Source organism: Anser anser (genome assembly GCF_964211835.1).
Source record: "Anser anser genome assembly, chromosome: 7".
Classification (NCBI taxonomy): Eukaryota; Metazoa; Chordata; class Aves; order Anseriformes; family Anatidae; genus Anser; species Anser anser.
Genome location: NC_139727.1, coordinates 10,420,631 through 10,439,005, shown reverse-complemented (window position 1 = coordinate 10,439,005; position 18,375 = coordinate 10,420,631). Strand labels below are relative to the sequence as shown.

General features: G+C 42.0%; 1 protein-coding gene across 2 annotated transcripts in view; it reads left to right on the top strand.

Moving 5' to 3' along the window:
* Positions 1 to 14,225, top strand: part of LRIT1 (leucine rich repeat, Ig-like and transmembrane domains 1) — a 131,509-nt gene extending 117,284 nt beyond the window's left edge. For both annotated transcript variants that reach the window (XM_083845330.1, XM_083845329.1), the window contains 3 exons: positions 3,380 to 3,846; positions 7,104 to 7,409; positions 9,978 to 14,225. In XM_083845330.1, coding sequence (XP_083701456.1) covers positions 3,380 to 3,846; positions 7,104 to 7,409; positions 9,978 to 10,963 — 1,759 coding nt within the window. In that variant the 3' untranslated portion in view covers positions 10,964 to 14,225. The remainder of the gene's footprint in view (positions 1 to 3,379; positions 3,847 to 7,103; positions 7,410 to 9,977) is intronic.
* Positions 14,226 to 18,375: the final 4,150 nt, after the last annotated feature.

The window sequence follows — 18,375 nt, the reverse complement described above, 5'->3', positions numbered from 1 at the left end:
CAGACCTGGGCTGTCATTAAGATAGTGCTGAGTTTTTCTTAGTATTCCAGAAGCTCTGCTGTGGCTCTACATTGGGTGGCATTCCCCAAAATGGTCCCTTATCCAGGCATTGCTGTGTCAGCATGTCAGAGCACAGTGCTCAGCCCTGCAGGCCTGATAGGAACTGAATTATGTGGGTTATTCATTGTTTATTAGCATCAGGCATGTTGGCAACAGTTCAATAATTGTTTGGTCAAACTCAGATTTTTTTAAAGAAAATAAAAGCTTTTAATAGTATCACTGCAGAATATTTTCAATATTCTTCTACGCGAGGCTTACATTCCATAAGCACAAAAAACTCTTCTTAAATATTCCCAAAGTCACTGTGAGGAAGTACATTATTCCTAATTCCTGGTCAGATAACAGTTATCTTGCCACTTATGCAGGTCCATCCCAAAACCTATGTTTGCTTTTTTCTCACGCAAGAGCCACAAATTTCCTGAGGAGTGTGGTTTGATGGGGCTTCCTGAGGGAAGCAATGCTGTCAGTACGGTTCCAGGAAGCAATAAGCACCTTCATGGAAATAACTCAAGTCCCCATCCTTAATCCCTGCCTATCCTTTTTTATCTGATGGACTCAGCGAGGGCTGGAAGATCACAGCGCGGCTGAAAACGAAAGGGAGTTAACAAGATGTGAGCAGTCAATGGATACCATAGGCAAAACCCTGCACATTGCCTAGTGCCCAGGTGTCCTTCCCATGCGCAGGTAGCCATGTGGATCGCGGTGAGTTTGCTCTGCTGCTTAATGCTTGGAGGGCTGCTGCGGGTGGGCGGCTCGTGCCCATCGCAGTGCAGCTGCGCCTTTCACAGCCTCAGCGAGGGGACGAAAGCCAGGTATGCCAATACTCTCCCCAGGGGGTTGCCGTTGTTTCTCTGGCTGTTGGGGGTTTTATTTCTTCTCTGCAAGGATGCTTAGAGAAGAAAATATTGTGTCCAGACTTCGTGTCCATTATTTTTCCAGTTGCTTTGCACTCTAGCTTTATTTGCAGAGGATTAGCTTCTGAAAACACAGTAAGCTGATTTCAGAGAAAGCGTTTGGGCATCTCCTCTGTGAGAACAGAAGCGACATAATTACTGCTGGTGCAACAGCAAAAAGAAATAAAATTTAAGCAACATTTTATTTCTTTTGCCTGTATGTTGAATATGCTGGGTAAGGCTTTATTCTGCTCTGCTGGTCTGTTTCTAAAGTATAACCAGATTTGGTTTATATCGGGTACCAACAACTGCAATCCTTTCCATTTACTTAAAAATCCTTTGGTTGAAGATTTTAGGCAAAGTGATCAAGTCTAGATGACAATGAACACAAAAGGTAGATAATAGTAATAAAAATAAAATAAGACTGTTCCAATCTGAGAAACTTTCAGTTAAAAAGGAAGATAAGACCAGAAGGGCATCTGCTTTGGAATGCAGCACCATTACACAGAGATTTCCTGGAGGAGTGTAATCAAAAAATCTTTCTGAAGTGTAATCATGAAGTAATGATCTGACTTAATGAGATACAGGCTACATTTTTATAAGGTGTGGTTCACAGTAGAGGAGGTTTTGTGGCAGAGTATTTGATAATTCCTTTGGAAGAAATATTTTTTCTAGACAAGATGACAGTACAGAAATGAAAGGCTGTCCCCTTTATTTTGGATCCCCATGAAATGGATCTGCTTTTTTATCTCTTTAATGGTGTTATAGATTTAATACCAGAAACTTTCCCAGTAAGAAGCGTGGTAGAAACGCAAATAGTCTACGATTGTTAAAAGGGAGTATGATAGCAGGAGAGCCTATTATTGCTCCATAAATGTCACAGTTCCCTATGGAATTTCCTTTCAGTGACTGGAAAAACCTACAGTATGTTTTGGTAAGATACATAACAACGCAAATGCTCATTAGTCTCTTAAGGAGCATAATGTCACTTTTTTTTTTTTTTATTAAGATTTCTATTTCTCACTGGTAGAAGGAGATTATCCTATAGATTAATTGTTTAGTGCTCACTGACATAGTTTAGGGACACTGTGAGAAGCATCAGAGCACACTGTTTTACTGTGATAGTGTCTCTGTTATCGAACATTTTGTGTCATGTCTACACAATGTTTTATTGAAAGAAGATTTCTGGCTTTTTCTTATTGGATATCTTTTTTTCTTCCTCAAAATCTCAGCTTTCAGCTGAGGGTGGGCAGGATTTAATGCCACAATAAAAGTGCTGGATGACAATGATATTTTGATTATAAATTAATAATTCTAACTGGCGGCTCAAATACCATTTAACTCTGGGATGTTATTCATTTTTGCTGATAGTAGAAGAATAATTACTTTCAGCCAAAACCAATCAGGTTTTGGCAGCTTTGTAAAATTCTATTTATCAGCCAGGCAGTGTGATAAGAAAATGGTACTTGACTGATCATATTACATTTCTTGAAGTATTTTGTTTAGCATGTGGAGTGAGACATGCCTGTCTAACCTATTAACTTTTGTGAGGTGGTTTTATGTTTTGTTAAGAACTTGCCTTTCTCTTTTTGCTGGTAGGCAAATTAAAGTGCAGGCTGAGATACCTATTTCATCTCCTTTCATTTCTCATGGTTATTCACAATCCCATATCTTGGCAAAGTCACAATTTTTTATACGAAGACTGCAAAATGGTAGCATGGGGTTTTCAGGGAGATTCTAGAGATGTGAAATGGGAAGGAACAATTAAGACCCGTGAAGCTGTCTTGCTTTTAGTATAGTATTTTCCAAAGAGTTAATTTTCTGCGCTTTTGCTCTCATAAACTGTACATGCTTGCAGTGAAGTGGCTCTTGCCATCCCTACAAATCTCCAAGTTTCACAGTAAAGCAGAACTTGCTGTAGTATATTACCAGTGAGTTGACTTTCTTATCCTCGCTTTGTGAGCAGAGATCCTATGCTGTATTTAGACTATGTTACTTCCTCCCATCCCATACTTCATGCACCAGTGAAGGCTTCTTTTCATATGTCTTTTAATGTTCAATTTATGGATTCTTGTATTTTAAGATACATTAGCATCCTCTGTTGTGCATGACTGTTGACACTGCTGTCTATCGTAAGGACCCTTGAAAAAACCGAAAGAGAAAAAAGCAGGAACACTATATGGGCCAGAATCAGATTTGCAGCACTCCAGGAGAGTGCTGCAATCTCTGCAGTCAAAAGCTGTGTGTACATATGAATTACTGCAAGCTGATGTACTTATGGTGATGGTTTAGAGATCAGCAAGCAAGAAATTACAAGAATAAAGCTTGTGAAAAAAAGAAAGGCAGATAAAATCTTGTATTATAATAAACTTTCACAAATGTCTCAAAATACAAGAAAGTTGCATCTGTGTTTCTTTCCCCCCCAGGACAGTGCTGTGTAATGACCCAGAGATGACCCTCACCCCCGTGAACATCCCTGTAGATACGTCCAAGCTTCGAATAGAAAAGACAGCCATCCGCAGGGTGCCGGGGGAGGCTTTCCATGGGCTTCACAACCTAGAGTACCTCTGGATGCCCTATAACTCCCTGGCCAGTCTCAGCAGGATCACCTTTAAGGGTCTCCGTCGCTTGCAGGAGCTGAGGCTAGATGGGAATGACTTAATATCATTCCCCTGGGAAACCCTGGCTGACATGCCACAGCTAAGGCTTCTGGATTTACACAACAATGAACTTACCTCAATACCCCCGGATGCTGCTCGTTATGTGAAGAATATTACATACCTGGACCTGTCTAGCAATAAACTGATGACTCTTCCTCAGGCTCTCATTTCTACCTGGGCCAACCTGCAGGCTGTTCCTTACTTCCCCAACGATAACTCCAAGATCATCTTAGGTAAGAGTGACTGATTTTGCAGGAAGCAAAATGATAAGAGCTCCACATCTTACCATTGCATTTTTTCACCCACTGTGGTTACTGCAGCATATACACTGCTAATTTAATGCCCTATATAAAGTGTGCAAATGCATTTACACATTAACAAAGTAACTTTATTACACCCTAAACTTTATCACCGGCTTGAGTCTTTCTAACACAAAACTAGTGACCCTTCATCAAGACTTTTTATTTATCAACACTGACTTTTTTGGCAGGCATACAAATGTGATTAGAGCTCCACATCATTCATGTGCTGTTTTCTAGTAACAGCTAGTACGGAGTTGATCAGTTTTATGCAGCATTAAATGAAAAGATGGATACTTATTAAGTCCAAATTAAAAAGGAATACTGCTGAGCATAAAATCTGGGTCAGGACTGCCAGTTTGCCCTAGCGTGTGCCTCCTTCCAGAGTCTCTTTTTTCTCTTCACACAGAATTAAACCCAAGTCTCCCCAAAGCCACTAATGTAGTGCTGCCTCCAAATACAGATATAAAGTTACAAGAATCCACTCTTTGGTGGCAATTCTGGACTCCTCAGAAGTATGGCTCCAGGGCAATAGTGCATTTTTGTGTCAGAGGGTAATACAGTTGACTGTCTTGAATCCTCTGAGTTGCAGTATCCCCAGATGAGGTTTTTAGTACATTTACTAGTTCAGGGGATTACTGCTCAGCCTTTTAGCCATAGTATGCTGTTTCAAATCCATGTCGGGTTGATGATGATGGTTCAGAGTTGTTGCCATCTGCTGTCTTCATTTGCCATGAGCTGACCCAGTTCCACTGACTGCATTTGATCCATGGGGTGTGTGCAGCTGCAGGAACTGCCTCTACAACTATGGATCTGAGTTCAGGCACTTGCTGATAAGCTCATCAGAAACATTTTCTCTCATTACAAAAGTACCCACTGTTCTTGTTCTCTGGATAGATTTCGGGGAGGTGCATTTTTTAAAACTAGACTGCAGTAGAAAGAGATACAGGACTTAAAAAAATATATATATCTTTAAGTGTCCTGACCAGACGTTGTTTAAGATTTGACTAGCGTCAGGAAAGAAGCAGGTGTTTCCCCATTTTGTTTTGCCAGGTGTGGTATCGAGATCTTTAAGCCAAAGCTGGCTGTTTGAGATTGCCCATTTTCATCTGTGGCATGACAAGACACCGCCTAGATCATGGTCTTTTTTTTGTTTATTTTTCAGAGTCAAGTTACATGTAAAAGTGTTATTCCATTCAATATGGATGACAACAGTATTTTGTTAGGAAGCACAGATCATGATTTGATGTTAATGGCCAACCTGAGTGTTTGCACAGCCAGCTGCATACAGATTGCCTGTGCCAGAATCCTAAAAATTTCATGTGGGCAAATGAGTTTAATGCTAAGCTTTGTACGGTAACGTATAGACATGGCACCTCCCAGGTCCCATCCAGCTGACACCCACAGGGACCATATGAAACACATGTCCCTTGCAGGATCAGACTGGGAGGCCACAGCTGCCTGTTTCCATTTTGATCTGCTTATGACTGTTTCTCATGGAGGCATAAAAAAATCTATGAATAATAAAGAGTCAGCTCAGTCCCTTCCTTCATCTAAATTGCATCATTGTGAATCCTCTTCAGGGACTGCTTGTAGACTGCTTCAAGAGAAAGTAGTTTGAGCAGTAGCTTGCTGGCTGATAGTCTGTGCCAAGACTGCAAGGTTTTGTGTGTGAGAATTGCCCGTGTGAGACGCCTGTGAAAGAGGAAAAGCAGATCTCAGAGTTAATAATGTAAAGTGTCACGATGGATGGCTCTCCTGATTATTTAATCCATGATGAGTTCTGCACAGTAACTAAAGTGACAGCAAAGAAAGTTAAAACAATTATTTCACCAGAATATCTGGAGTAAATTTTTATCTAGTGCACAAAGTCAGAAGTAAACAGCTAGCAAAAATGCCATAAAATAACAAAGCCAAACTCTTAATTCTTTATTTAATCCCCTTAATATATAAATATATTCATTTATAAGTAGCGTGCTCCTGCTAAGGCCCACCACTTTCAGACTGCCTTCTAAGCCTGGGGAGGATGGTGTGCAATGGTCTCAGCAAGAGATTTTTGTCAGCAGAATCTTTAAAACTATTTGAGGCATCAGGGGCTTTTGATCTACCCTGTGTTTCTGTTGACTTTGGCAAATTCAAGCAGCCCCTTGATGCTCTTGGAGCCTTGTGCTGCATCCAATGTGTTTTTGTCAAAACTTGTTTCTTTCTGAAAAGCCAGAGCTTGCGTGGCTACTGCTGCTGTGCTCCAGGGGCCAGCAGTAGTGGGCATTGTAGTGTGGGCAGACGTTTCTGCTTGCTGGGAATTGAGGGGATACATAGATAGCAGTGCTCCTTATTTTCAGGCAGTTGCCAGCCCTGTCCTTGGGCTGCCTGCAGAAAAGAGGGAGTGAAGCCCCCTTGGAGGGAGGCCTGGACACTGTGCTCCTGTCTTAGGCTTCAAGCACATACCTGGAGTCAGGGAATCTAAAATCCCTAGTGCCAATGCTGCTAGCTAAAGTCATTAGAGGCCAGAAACTGTCCATGAGACTGGCAAATGCGAATATTTGTAAGTAGGTTGACATACAGATTTAATCAGAATGCAGCAGTTTCTCTTTGTGGATATGCATTGCTCCGAGCTCAGATTTTGCTTTTTCAGTACCATCTTCACAGGTTTATTTTTATTTTAGAATTTGAGTTCAATAGGCACACTGAAAGAGCAGAAAAAAGAAAAAGAGAAACAGTGTGAGACTCTGAAACGAGAGTATGTTCTTTAATACACCCATCCCTTCCTATGTGTATATTCTTAATATAGGTATTGTCTAATAAGTGTCTATACACCTATTGTAGGCCTGACAATTGGCCTGACTATATTTGGCTAATACTTTAAATATACCTGGTGAGAGGGATTTTCTAAACTGTATAAGGAAGAGATTGCATAGTATCTTCATAGGAAACCAAACCAAATGAACCCACCCCCATGACTCCAGCTTTTGAGATACCTTAACAAGCCATATTTTCTACCTTGTACTGACCAGCTACGGGGGTGCATCAACCTTGGCCAACAGCAACGGGGCGCTATCATATGACCCTCCCTGCATTCCCACAAGCAGTCTGCAAGCGACACACTAGGAGCCTATCGCAGTTTGCCCTGCTGAAAAACAGAAACAAAAAGTGCTATTGGAGTGACTTAGTGCTCTGGTTTCTTTTGACAGGTTTGCAAGACAATCCTTGGGTGTGTGACTGCAGTCTGTATGAAATGGTCCATTTCCTAAATTTCCAGTCTCCTAACATAGCATTCATTGAGCCCAGGCTGAAATGCTTCACCCCCCGCAGCCTTGCAGGAGTCTTCTTCAGCCAAGTCGAGCTAAGGAAGTGTCAAAGCCCTGTTGTACATACATCTGTAGCCAAAGTGAAGACCATTCTGGGCAGCACCGTGCTGCTGCGATGTGGGACAACAGGAGTGCCCATTCCTGAGCTCAGCTGGAGACGGGCTGATGGGGCACAACTAAATGGCACAGGTATGTTTGGCTTAAGCTTTTCTCCCACACGTGGATTGAGTGACTTAGGCCTGCACCTTTCTTATCTACGGTCTGCACAGCAAATGGAAGCTTCTGTGACAGTAGTTTCTTCCTGCTGATAAAAGACCTGAAAAAATAAATTATTTCAACATTAAGATTCACTATAATTCACTATAGTAACATGTGTAATTCACTATAGCATTGTGATTTTCTGTAGACTATAAAATTTTTCACGTTGATGTAAATCTCATCAGATAAATATATGCTATTGCATTAGATGTCAGTTTTTGTTGTTGTTGTTTGTTTTTCTTCACAATTGTGGTGGTGATGAGATTACTCAGAGGCTTTTCTGCAAATCTGTCAGACCTGAAGAAATGAAATATGTCCAGCTGTAATAAGAAGCTGTCTTAAGTTAGTTAGTTATTCAGTCACTGAAAAGAATTCTCACTGACTTCTTTCATGGGTCTTTGAGAGTAATGATGAGCTACTATTAATCAGTTGGCAAACACCTCTGGAGGAGGGATATTTGACATGAATTCAGCTGGGATTCAAATGTTCTGTGGCAAAGAAAGAAGGTAGCAAACAAGCAACATTAAGGCACTGATATATTAAAAATAAAAACACCACTGAACTGCTGAAGGACACAACACCAGTAAAAATGCCATGCTTCTAAGAAGTGATTAATTCCTGATGGATTGACAAGGTCTCTTGGGAAAATGCTCTGTAAGAGAAATACTGACCAGCTTCCTCTTCTGTGCTTACCCTGCTTGTGGGGGGAGTTTTTGGATAACTGCTGCCTTTGTGAGCAATATTTTCATTTTTTCATTTTTGGGGTTGGACCCGATGATCCGGGGGTTGGACCGATGATCCCTTGAGGTCCGTTCCCACCCCTACAATTCTGTGATTCTGTGATTTTCATTCACAGGAATGGTTGGACCCAAAATTGCAAAGTGAGTTGGTCCATTAGAGTATGGGGAATTTAGGGAAGAAATTTTTGCTACATTCAAGGCAGTTGTCCTTAGCTTTTTGTGGTTTTAGCTCAAGTCCTGAACCCTTATTCTTCTAATCCCCCCTAAATGCTACTGTCACCTGGGCCTGATTGGGAACTGTGGGGTCTCAATGTCAAAAGGTTACTGGACTCCTCATTGCAGCAGAAACAGGGAAGAGAGCATTTTTATTTCACAGCAGTGGAACCACCTGTAATAAATATTCTTTTTGGGGGGGATCTTCACAAGTCATTGCTCTTGTGCATGATGTGCAGGATGTATCAGAGCCTCTCCTCATAACGACAATGTCTACCCATCATGCTGCAAACATCCCTCCTACACTTGAAAGACAGCCACAGCAAAAAAACAAAACAGAAAATGCTTTTCTGAAGGCGTATGTTGAGTTTACTTTGAGGTACAACTGAGAATGATGTATTTTGTGCCCCATTAAGCCAGACTGTAGGACCTTTCGGTAAAAAGCTGGCTGAAAATATGCATTATTTCTCAGCAATGGCAGCTTCTGTGCCAGTGTTAGAGTACCACTGAAATGGTGGTGGTCTGAATAGAGGGGAGTGAGAAACAGCCCACAGCCTACATGTGTGAGGAAGTGCCACAGGAAGACCAGTAGCTTTATGTTTTTTAGTATTCCCAAACACTGAATAATTAAATGGAAAAGGTAACTTTTTGCTGCTATTGTATTGTATTTCATTGCCGTTGGAACGTGCCCCGGTTGCCAAGGCTGGGTCCTGACCCACATGGGCTTGGGAGAGGTTTTTGTCCTGTCTTACCTTTCCCTTTCAGACGTCTCCCTTGTTTACCTTTCAGTGGGAAATGACAGGTAGTACATGCTCATCCTAAGGAGGCTGGTTAAATAATGGAGAATGTGCTTTACCCTTCTGCATGATCCTAGCTCTTTCTTTCTGCATAAGTAGAAAAAGGCAAAAAAATGCTTAGTTTTAGCCTCCGGTAAACCAGATGAGAAAATCAACACTCATCTGTGTACATATTGCTCACTGGAACTGTCTACTTTGGTAAGCGATGAGACTTCCCTGTGTTTGCCTTGATATAAAAACCTGTCCAAATTTTACTGTAAAAGGGATATTATTTTTCAGCTACTTTTCTTCATATATTCTAGGCTAGTCCATATATGGTTTTAGAAGAAAATCTACACTGCTTTTACTTCCTGTGACTCAGAGTGCATTTAGGTCATGTTACAGCCCACTCCCTCCACTCTTTTAAATATTGTATCTGCATAAGAGCTTTTAAACACCTTTTTTTTTTTTTTTTAATATAAGAAACTTCACAGTTTAGTTTTCAAGTTACACATCAGTTGGAAGGAAATAGCATGAAATGCTTCGCATCTATTTGCTCTGAAGCAGTGTAAATCCTAACAAACTAATTTTAGTGTTAATGTAATTTTCTTGGAATTACTTGATTTTGTAATGTACTTGGTGGCCAAAATAAATGATGATTCTACTGTATCAAGCAGACATTCAGCTAATTGAATCTTAATATTTCACAAAACATGTTAGTAGTTCTATTAACGATCATCTATTTATTTTACATTTTTCCTTCCTTGCAGTGCACCAAGAGATCTCTAGCGATGGGATGAGCTGGTCTATCCTGGGCCTACCTGTAGTCTCTTACCTTGACTCTGGAGAGTACATCTGTAAAGCAAAGAACTTCCTGGGGGCAACAGAGGCGTTCATATCCCTCATCATCACAGACTCAGAAAGCACGGATGACCCCAACTCTGGTGCCAAAGGCTCATGGAGCGGGAAGGTGAGCGGGATGGAGGCAGCTGCCTACAACGACAAGCTCGTAGCAAGGTACGTTATCACCACCTCCACCATGCCTACTCTGGGAGATGGAGCAGGCACTGGAGAGGGCCTCCTCATCCCAGATGGGGCACAAGATAGCAACCCCCAAAACCTGCTGGTGAGCCCATCTACTGGTCAGCAGGAGCCGGAGCGAATTGTGAGGTCCGTCAGAGTGATAGGAGACACTGACCAGAGTGTCACCCTGGCCTGGAAGGCGCCTCTGGCAAGGAACACGACAGTGTTCAGTGTCCTCTATGCAGTCTTTGGAGAGAGAGACATGCGGCGGATCAATGTGGAACCAGGGAAGACCAAGGTCACCATTTATGGGCTGCTGCCAAAGACCAAATACATTGTGTGCGTCTGCGTGAAAGGGCTGATCCCCAGGAAGGAGCAATGCATCATATTTTCCACAGATGAAGTTGCTAGTGCAGGAGGGACCCAGAAGCTCATCAATGTGGTCGTCATCAGTGTGGCCTGTGTCATTGCCGTTCCCCTGACACTAGTGGTCTGCTGTGGAGCACTGAAAAGACGCTGCAAAAAATGCCTTGTGAGGAAACCCAAGGAAATTCAAGAGTCCTACGTCACCTTTGAAAGTCTTTCTCCTGGGGCCAAGGCAAAAGGAGTGGAAGGAGAATACTTGACTAGACATACCCCTGATGAATCTAACAGGCTGCTGTCTGCCCGATCCAGTGTGGACTCTGAAGCAATACCAAAGATAGAGGGGCAACCTAACGAATACTTTTGTTGACAGTAACTAGGCTGGTCATTGTCGTGATAGATGGAAAGTACGTGGCTCTATATATGACTCTTTGCTCCAACACTGCAAGCTGTTTTGTCAACATGTGTGTCTCTGACATGCTCTGCAGGAGGATGCGAGAATGTAGATGGTGCCCAAGCTTTACAGGAATGTGTGGTTTGCCCCACTTGGGGTTTGCTGTTTTGTACTCAATGAAAAGCTTCTGCGCTAATGGACTCATTCTCCTGGACCACTCTTATTTTCATAAAATTACACATGCACACTGAGTGTGAGGACATTAAGCAACAATTCTGAGCACACTCTGCTTGGTTTTGTATAGTACCTGCTCTGCAATTTGTTAAGTATTTTCATCTCATCTCTTTTGAGGTTCTTTTGGTTTACAAACAGGAGAGCATTTAATAATTTTAATATAAATATCTAGGAATGTTAAGATTGAGAGTCTTACCTTTTGCAGTCTGATGCTTATTAGATAGCTAAATGTGGATGTACAGCAACCATTTATAGTATGTCCATAACAACAGCTTTATGCTCTCAGTTCAGAGAAATGTGCAAAGAGATATGACTGAAGAAACAAAAAGCAATTCACTCCTAAGAACATAGAATAAGTTTGAGGATGGCATTTTGGCCCTAATTATTCTTATCATGTACTTGAACAGGACCACCCAGGTTTTTCAGTATCAGGCCTAGCTGTCATTTTCTAGCAGTGTTGCAATTAGTAGAGAATGCTTTGTATCATAGAATCATAGAACCGTGAAGGCTGGAAAAGATCTCCAAGGTCATCTGGCCCATCCATCCCCCCTACCACCAATATCCCCCACTAAACCAAGTTCTTAAAAATCATACAATAGCCTACCCTGAAAACTGTGTTCTCTGTAACCATATTGAAAAGCCTGCTTCAGACGGTTCTGCAGAAAGCTCCCAGAGCAGCCCTGTCATTACTGCTGGCTGTGCTGACAAAACTGGTAGTGAAGACCAAAGGGCTCGGCTGGGCACTTGTGGTTTGGTCATGAAAATACCTTGCTCTGTGCTGGGCTGGGGTGCGGGATGGGGTGGTAGCACTGCTGGCTGGGTGCACTTTGTCAGTACTTCCAGCAGTGGCAAAGCCTCACTGCTAATGTTTGGGTTTCAAACATTTTGCATGTTTGAGAACCTTGGGAAACAAACAGAGAAACAAAAAAAACCCACAAACTAATATTTATCTAAATGTACTTTTCTAACCAGGGTGAACTAATCAGTTCTTTAGGTTCTGCAATTATGGAGGAATTTGGATCTGTGTACTTATCACAAAGCACTTCCCAGCTGTATAATTTTCCACTCTAGTCCCTTAGGTTTTAATACCGTATATAGTGGTTTTCTATATGTAATAAATATTCTTCATGAAAGAAATGATGGATGTTCTGCCAAATGTTGAACAAGAGGGATCCAGCCAAGTTGAAATGATAACTGATAAAGCCTCAGTCTTTCTGAATTGCTTTGAAATGTCTGTAAATGCGTTGGAAGGTTCTCCACTCACATTCATGTGTACATACAGTGTGGACTAACAAAATCCACTACTTGGGATGGCACTCTGTATGGATTTTGCAAGTCCTTCTTTTCCTGAATGATTTCTGTTATGTCAGATTACTTGGCCTGAAGGAAAAAACAAGTCGTTTGATCTCAACATCTCAACTACTAGCAACAGGGAGTACATTACAATAGTTTCTGGTAGGACTCTCTGTCCTCCTTACATTCATGATAAGGAACTTCTCTTGTATTGGGAGAATTTTTCAATCCCTGTATATAATAATTCATGCTACTCCTCTCATTGGACTGCATAAATTGTTAGGATTACAAATAGTGTTTTGCAAAATGATGTATTTTAACACAACAGATTAAATGATGAAATAGGTAGTCTGTAATAGATCTATTATTTATTTATACATTTGTGTTTCCTAGGATTGCTTTTAGTCTCTCTCCTCAAGGTGGAACAAAAATTTTCTTCCAGTAGGAGTTTTTGGGATGGGTTGAAAGGACTGTCGTTTTACTGAACCTGATTCCTGCCCTCATCTGCAGCAGTAGTACTCTGGGCTGTGCAGAAATCAGCAAAAGGTACCCAGCCTGACGTGGGCCTGGATGGATAATTTAGCAATGAAGAATCAAGGCTGTCCTAAAGCTCTCATGCAGTGAATGGAGTGGAGCTGCTGCCCAAGGACTTTCACATAAGTGAAGTTTGCAGGAGCCCACTGGGAGTGAGATGCTTTCAGCTGCCTGGAGGCATAAGCTGGGCAATTTGACACATCCAGTCCTGGTGAGGAGCAGTACCCGCCTGCTCCAGAACATGGTCTGAAAGTCAGCGATGGGAAGGGCACTGGCTGGGTCAGCGCTGCCACTCTTTGCTTGTGGGGAGGGCAGGAAGGCTAGGTCTTCCTGTGACATTCACCGTGGATGGGTCAAGTTTTAGACTCTACTGGATATTTTTTGCACTTTGAAAAAATAGCAATCTCAAGTAGAATAAATGTGATTTTCCTTTTCTATTTCATATGGTGATTCTCACTGTCTCAAAGGTGAGGCAAAATATTTTAGCAGCTCAACTGCTGCTGCTGCTGCTCCAAAACAAGCCTTCTGTACCAGACTGGTGAGTCACACAGGATAGGCAATAGGTCGAAATAGGTTTGTATAAAACCTGTGTTCCGTGGTGTCAGTCAGAAGAGAAACCCTCTACTTGCTAAACTGCATGTGAAATTTCAAACCATTAAAGGTAAATTGATTTTCTGAATGAGTGGAATGCAAATTTTGAAGCTTTGGGTCAGATTTGCAGTGGTATGAGGCATGTAACATTGCAGATAAAAACCTCGCTGCATTTTGTTGTTGTTTTAACCTACAGGGTGTTAGGCACCTCCTGTCAGCAGGGTTAGTGCAGGCAAGCTTCACGCTCTGGTCATGACGTGCATGGAGCTGGCTCAGAATTCAAGCAAGGAGAACATTCATCCCTGGGAACAGTTTCTTACTTGGTTAAAGTCAGTCCTTGGACAGAAGTGCTGTAAGAACTGATATATGTATATATATAAATATTTTTTTTTTGACACTTCAATATGTTTTCTTTCTCCTTGGAAAATGTTTCCTCTGTTAATAATCTCTTTGTGTCAGCTTTTGAACTGTTTGTTGCCTTTTGGGGTATTTTTCAAATGTTTTGGCACTAAGACAAACAATGTATTCAGGAATGTCTTGGAGTTCAATATTCACTACTTTTACTATTAAACCATTTTAAAATATCTTCTCGGGTTAGTTTTGGACCACTTCATTAACACTTAGGAATAAAGTTGCTGTCCACCTGCATTAAACAGGAGGTTGTGCTGGCTGTCTGCTGCCACTACCCGGGCCTGGGATGAGCACTTTAGAGAGCAGTACAAGACACTACTCAGTGGACACTTTGTGTGACACAAGCTCCTCTCTCTCTTTTGATACTTAATTTGTAAATCAGACTGGTGTAAAATTAAAACAAAAAAAAAAAGGTGTCAAAAAGAAGGTAATAGTGTTTTAAGAATGGATCCAAATAGCTCTGAACTGTTCTGGAAAAATAATTGTTATTTCTTTTTATTAAAAGGATCTTGAGAAAAGCAACCATCAAAATGAAAGAAGTGATCAGAATATAAATAAAATGATGTGCCAAAAGCGATTTTAAAGGAGTACAGCAAGTAGTTGAAGTGCATGAAGAAGTGTAAAAAAACTATTTTATGGCTTTTAAAAATAGTTTCCAAAACATCTTCAGAAGTGTCCAGGTTATCTGGCGAGTAGGTCCAGACAAAAGGATAAGGTATGCTCTGAATTGTAATGTCTCTGCAAATATTTTGAATGGAACGTGTAAAAATTCCACAAATGCAGAATAATGTCCAGGTTGACAAATACCTTATTTCCATAACATGATTTAAGCATGTTGGAAGGCCTATAACTGTGTTAAATGTGGTCACTTGCATGTTTAGTTTTGTGTGCCCAGAAAAAATAGACTAAAAGGTCTTTAAATGATTAAAAAATATAGGACATACTTGCATAGAAGCATGCATGTGCTTACTTAAAAACTTGTGGAAAATAATGAATAACCCCAAAATGTCAAGAAGGACAGAAAAACATTTTAAAAGATATTTTCAAAAAAGAATTGACATTGAAAAATGACTTTGAAAGTATTCCATTGATAAAACAAAATCTAAAGGTTAAAAAGGTCCTGACGAGCGTGACATCAAAGTCCCTCTATGTCAGAAGTATTCTGCGAATAGTTTCAGGATGTCAGTCTTTATTCAGGGCTACACTAATGTGGCTTAGCAGGAGCTTCACCAGTTTTTAAGTCTCTGAGTAGAAGATGCAAACTGTTACCCAAAAAAGAGCAAAACAATTTCCCCCAATTTACTTTCCTATTAGTCTAAATTAAAAAATAAGGAATTTAGAAACTGCCAACAAAGGTTCGAACTGAGAAATTACTGTGTACACCCTAGAGAGAGGGACCAGGCGGTGGTGAGCATGGAGCAGTGCCCATGTATCCCCAGGGGCCGGGGCTGGCAGCAGTAAGGGGTGGGTGCATGCTGTGGTCGCACTCTGCGGGACAGCGTTGGCCCTCGGCTCCCTGGTTCGGATCCTGCCCTGAGACAGAGCTTGAGCCCTGCCTTCCCCCCCGAGGGTGACGGGGTGGGTGGCCTGCATTGCCAGCTGTCTTCAGGACCTGAGAGGGTCAGGGATGTGCTGGGGCCTCTAGAGGGACCCTGCTGGGGGCGTTGGGTTACTGAAAAGATTGGGGAAAGAGCTGCAGGTTTGTACAGCTGCTGTTGCTGTTGAAGGATCATGGAGGAAAAGTCTTATCTACCTCTTCCTTTTCACATCACTCACCTCTTTTTGAAAGCTGCTTTTTCAGTCCTGTACCATTTGGTGTTACATGCACCATATCTGAAATACCCAACTGCAGCCTTACCTCATATGTCCTCCCTAGCAGGGATTTCTAGCTGTGATAACCCTGGCAGAGGGTCTGTAATTCTAAAGCATCAGCCTGGACTAGATTCCTAACAGACCTGTGTGCCCACCATTTCAAGACAGCGTTTGAATCCCTTGCCATTGCTGGGAGCGTGCAAAGGGCTTCCCTTCAGCATTTACTTTGGCAGTAAGTGTGGTCTCTTAAACTCCACTTCCCATAGATTAGCAGACAATTTCTCTATGGAAATTTATTTTGACAGCTTGGGTTTTAGACAGCTTGTTCTGCATTTTGGCTTCGATCATGATGCCACATGATATTAAAAAGCAGCTGAACTGAGTGGACATCTGCTGTCACAAAAGTGACCGTTAAATTTACAGGCAGACATAAACTCGGCTGAATTGAAGAGGCAACATAATCCCATTCCAGTAGCGAACATAAAACATAAAGGCTGCGGCTAACATAGTTTGGAGTGTGTATATACACATATATATCCCTATGTATATATATATATTCCCTTCCTTCCCCCCACTACCCTAGAAAGTATGTACTCTACCCACCAATACATCTCATTTCGATATATAATTCACCACTAGTTTCTCAGTTTAATGCTGAATCTTCTAAGTACACTTGGAGCTTGGGAATATTTAGAGAAATAGCCTCTCAAGTAGCAAATAAATATCAGCTTGAAAACAGCCGGAGCATTGGCCCATGGCACTGACAGACACCGCTCTTTGAAAGGCCATTTTTCAGCACTGTAGAAGATAGATGGGACTGGGAATAGAGCTCTTGTGGGAAAAATGGGGCCAAGAAAACAACTGCAATTGTTACCTGCTAATTACTGTTAATAAACTCATTTAAATTAATGTGTTTCTTGCTAACAGAGAAGCCTGGATTAAATTTTACTTGCTGCATTCCAGGACATCGGGCAGTACGATGCACCTGTGCTATGGCCAAAGATGTACACAGGGAAAAAAACCTCTAATAGTTTTTACTCTGTATATAAATACTAATACTCTGCTCTTTCATAAAATATTTTTTTTGAAGCCATGGCTTAGCTGTCATGTACTTCAGGCCCCTCCCTGCAGGCTGCAGAGGAGTGTGACGGTGGTAAAGCAGGGGCCTTCCCTGTGAGTGAGGGCTTTTGCAAGGTTGGGCCTTACAAGTGGTGATTCCCTCCAGCTGAACCACATGGTGATGGCTCATCAAGGACAACCAAACCATCCCCAGCCCAGCTGCCTTAGAGGTGGCGTTTGTGTAGCTTATGAAATGGGCATTTTCTAGAACATTTTCCTCACAAGCTCCACTGATGAGCATCTCCATTGCCTCATGAACACCCAGACAATGTGACTGGACGACCCAACGACCTGGGTAGACTTCATCCATTTCTCCCATCATGGGAAGGTGTCCCATCACCTCTAGCGCTGAATGCCATCAAGACATTGGTTTTCTTGCACTTCATCTGAAAGTTTTTCTCTCATGGCTCCTGCAGCACATGCAAAGGCAAACCCCAGGTTTGCTCCTGACACCCAACTCTTTTCTATGTATTTTGTTTACTGCTGTCATTACTAAAATATTATCAGCAGTTATAATAACGTGTAAAATTACAAAATAGTTATTATAAAATAATAATACTGTTCTGTTAGGGAATATTTCCATGGCAGACTACAGAAGAGGCCTGAAATCACAGGTGTGGGTGGTGTTTGCCTACCCAGAGGCCCATGCCCACACAGGGATCCTTGAGGCCTTCTGCTGCCATGGCTGAGGGCTGACTGGGAATGACAGATCACAGAGCCATAGAATCATAGGATCCTCTCATCGCTGCTGCTGGTGTCACTCCTGGAGCACTCCCAGTTTAGCCAGCCAGCCCCACCCCCCTTTGCTGCTTAAGCTACACTGAAAGGGGGTGAGTAGTGGCTGCCTCGGCATGCACATGGGAGCTGTGCCGGTGCCAAACTGCAAGAGCTGCTGCTTCACCAAGGCTCTCAGGGATGTCCCCAGAAGCCACCACACTAAAAATAATAAGCCCAAACTCTTGTGGTTAGATGCTAGGCATAGGTAGCAATGGCAGCCCAGCAGGCCCACTAATCATGGCCCACCACTTGTAAACTGGAAGCCATCACAAAGTGCTGCAACAGTCCTCAGCGGTTTCTCCACTGGTTCATTTTGTTGATTAGCCTTGAATTCAAAGAGCCTGTTCATTTGAAAGCTGCAGAATCAATCCTATATCTTCCTTAGGCTTACAGCAGCTACACTAGTACATGTTCCCTGAAAGCCATGTATGGATCTAAGCTGTTGTGCTATAAATATTTTTCTATCCTGGTCCCATAGGTTAGAGGTTAAGTAGGTTCAGCCTAATCTTGACTTGTGACCCAGCTTCACAGGTATTGGCACTGAGGTTAAGCCCTTTACCGTAACTGGCCTCTGCCTTTTGTAGATTGTGATGCAGCCCATGCACACTAGATGGCCC